General features: G+C 45.2%; 1 protein-coding gene across 1 annotated transcript in view; it reads right to left on the bottom strand.

Annotated features, from left to right (window-relative positions):
• LOC105808467 (PAB-dependent poly(A)-specific ribonuclease subunit PAN3-like) overlaps window positions 1–2697 on the bottom strand; it is a gene marked incomplete at its 5' end in the record, with an annotated part of 56214 nt that extends 53517 nt beyond the window's left edge. Inside the window, one exon of the mRNA XM_012642117.1 lies at window positions 2415–2697. Coding sequence (XP_012497571.1) covers window positions 2415–2697 — 283 coding nt within the window. The remainder of the gene's footprint in view (window positions 1–2414) is intronic.

The raw sequence follows: 2697 nt of genomic DNA, 5'->3' as shown, positions 1-2697 counted from the left end.
GAGCCACCATGCCCAGCCTGGTACTGATTATGTCCTATTTTTGGATCTGAATGCTGATTATATAGTATGTGTTCTGCAGTGAAAATAAATTCCAAGAATGTATTATTTGTACACTTATCTCCCGGTATGTTATACCTCTATAAAATGTTTAAAAACACACATACGTGCACATACAAGATACCAGGGAGGCCAACTTCTGCAGGCAAATCCAGCTTATCAGAGCAGATCAGCTTATGACTACTCAGCTAAAGAAATACTATACATTCTTACTCTTTGAACAAGAGCAAATAAAAAGCAAAAGCAAAATAAAACTCTCAGTGATGGATGCTACAAGATCAAGTCAGTAACAAAATTTAAACTTCTAATAGGAATACCTCTTGGAATGTGTTGTCTATTTAAGTTGCCTCATTCACTTAACAGATCAAGCCTGTCTCAAAAGATACGGAATAATATAGTAAAAAGTAGAAACTAGACTAAAAATTAAACAAGTGTAAAAATTCAAACCAGCCATTAAATCACCAACACAATCCTCTTCCCTGATTCCTGAACAACTTTATTTGCCACTCCCTGATAATGAAGCAATTTTATCTCATCTACAAGGAATCCCAACCTAGGTATTCCTGAGAGATATGGAGAAGTCTACCACAGAAAAGAGCCTTAAGCTTCAGCCAGTTAAGTTACAGCAAACACTACAGAATCCAAATACATAAATCAGCTATTTAATCAGATAACTGTTAAATGACTAAGTATTCATTTTAAAATGCTTTTTCAGCATTAACTGCCTGTCCTCTCAAGACCCAGTATCTCAATTACTTTCCTTTTCTAAGATAGGGAATGGGTGTTTACCTTTACCACCCATCTTCACCTGTTTATATCCTAGCCTATCTTTCACATATCAACTCTTCTACCCAGAATGTATTAACTAGAAAATCCTAGAAAGATCACATATGAATTCGAATACCAGCATTTTAAAAAGTAATTCTTTCTTGTAGGTAACAAAACTGCTGTTCAGCTTCATTGTTTAAGAATCAGACATTACTCTTAAATTAATTTGAGCCACAACTCACCCATCCAGCAAAAGATTACACTGAAAATGCAAAGATGATGCTCAAAAGTGATAAAATTCCACCAATAAGTAACCATTTTTATAGAACATCTTGAGTCACAAATTAATTTTCTTAGCATATCAGCGTCAGCAAATACATATGCATTAAAGTCAAACCCATCACAACTAATAAACATACTACCTTTAAAAAATAAACACTCTGGGAAGACATTAAATAATCTTCATAGAGCGAGTAAGTGCTTAAATCTCATACGAACTTCATCGACAGTGTTAAAAAAGACAAAAATGTTCTCATGTCCAAGTTAAACTTCCTATCAAATTATTTTAAGATCTAAAAGCTCTCCAGAATTCCCAAGAAAGTAGCATTCCTATTTGGTTTAGAAATGCTCAATATACTAAGGGGAAAAAAAAGGAACATCTGGCACTTGCTCTATTCTTAAATCAACATTCCGTACAATAGATACACTTACACTTATAATTCCACTAACAATTAAAAAGTTGCAAGTCAACAGTTAATAGCAAATGAAAAAGTGAAAAATATAAACAGCCCCTAAGATATCCGCACCCAGCTGCTCAGTCGCACATAAACGTACGCTGCACATGACAGGCACGCAAGGCACAATGCTAAGGCTGTGCTTGATACAAAGTTGTATAAGACAGCATCCCTACTGACACCCAACAAACTTAGTTATGCTTTCAGGAAAGCTATGTTGAAATGCAAATCTTGCAATCCCTACTCTAAACTGTCGATTAAACCTGAGCACACTATAAAAGCTGCAGTCGCTCCCTCCTAATCCTTAGAAAGCATTTCCTGCCTGGAAATCCTATCTCACCCAAGCCTTCCAAAAACTTTTTCCGTTTTCTCAACCTAGTCTATGAAGCCTAAGCCCGCCCCTCACCTCCCGCCCCCTACACCCCCCTACACACACCCACTAGGGGACCTCAACACTCGGCAGACGCCACTCCACTCGGGCACGCAAAACACATGTGCCTGCAAACCCAGCCCCTTTCCACACCCCCCGGAAACGACACCCCCTTCCTCACACTCCGCACGCCACAGCCCATCCCCCTTCCTCCCCGCCCCCACTCACATCACCCCAGTCCTCCCACCCATGTTCCCGGGAACCCAGCTTCCCCTCGCTCCAGAGCTAGCCGAAGGCAGTAGGGAGGGGAAGCAGGAAGAAGGAAGGAGGGCTCGCGCCTGGCTTAGGCCTCTCAGACCGCCGCGGGAGGTGAGGGGGGGAACCCGCGGGCCGGGCTCACTCCCGTCGGCAGGCAGGGCCTCATCCGGCCCCAGGCCTTACCTCCGCCGCCACGAACCCCCACCCCCCGCCCGGACCACACTCACTTGCCAGCCGCGGTCCATCGAGTCCCCCGCTGCTGCCTCCGCCGGCTGCAGCTCCTGCCCCCGGGCCCCCCAGGTCTGGCTTCTTGGGCCCGGGGGGCGGCCCCGCTCCCCCGCCAGGCACCGCTCCCGGCGGAAAGCCGGCCACGGGCGCACCCGCCAGAGCCAGGGGGACGCTGTTGCTATGGAGGCCGAGGCCCGGGGCAGCCCCGGCGGCCGGGTCCTCATGCAGGAACTGACACTCCTCCCCGTAGAAGCAAGTCTTATCCTTGGCGTAGTAGCGGCA

Source organism: Propithecus coquereli, unplaced genomic scaffold (genome assembly GCF_000956105.1).
Source record: "Propithecus coquereli isolate 6110/MARCELLA unplaced genomic scaffold, Pcoq_1.0 Scaffold175, whole genome shotgun sequence".
Taxonomy (NCBI): domain Eukaryota; kingdom Metazoa; phylum Chordata; class Mammalia; order Primates; family Indriidae; genus Propithecus; species Propithecus coquereli.
This window is presented reverse-complemented; position numbering and strand designations above follow the sequence as displayed.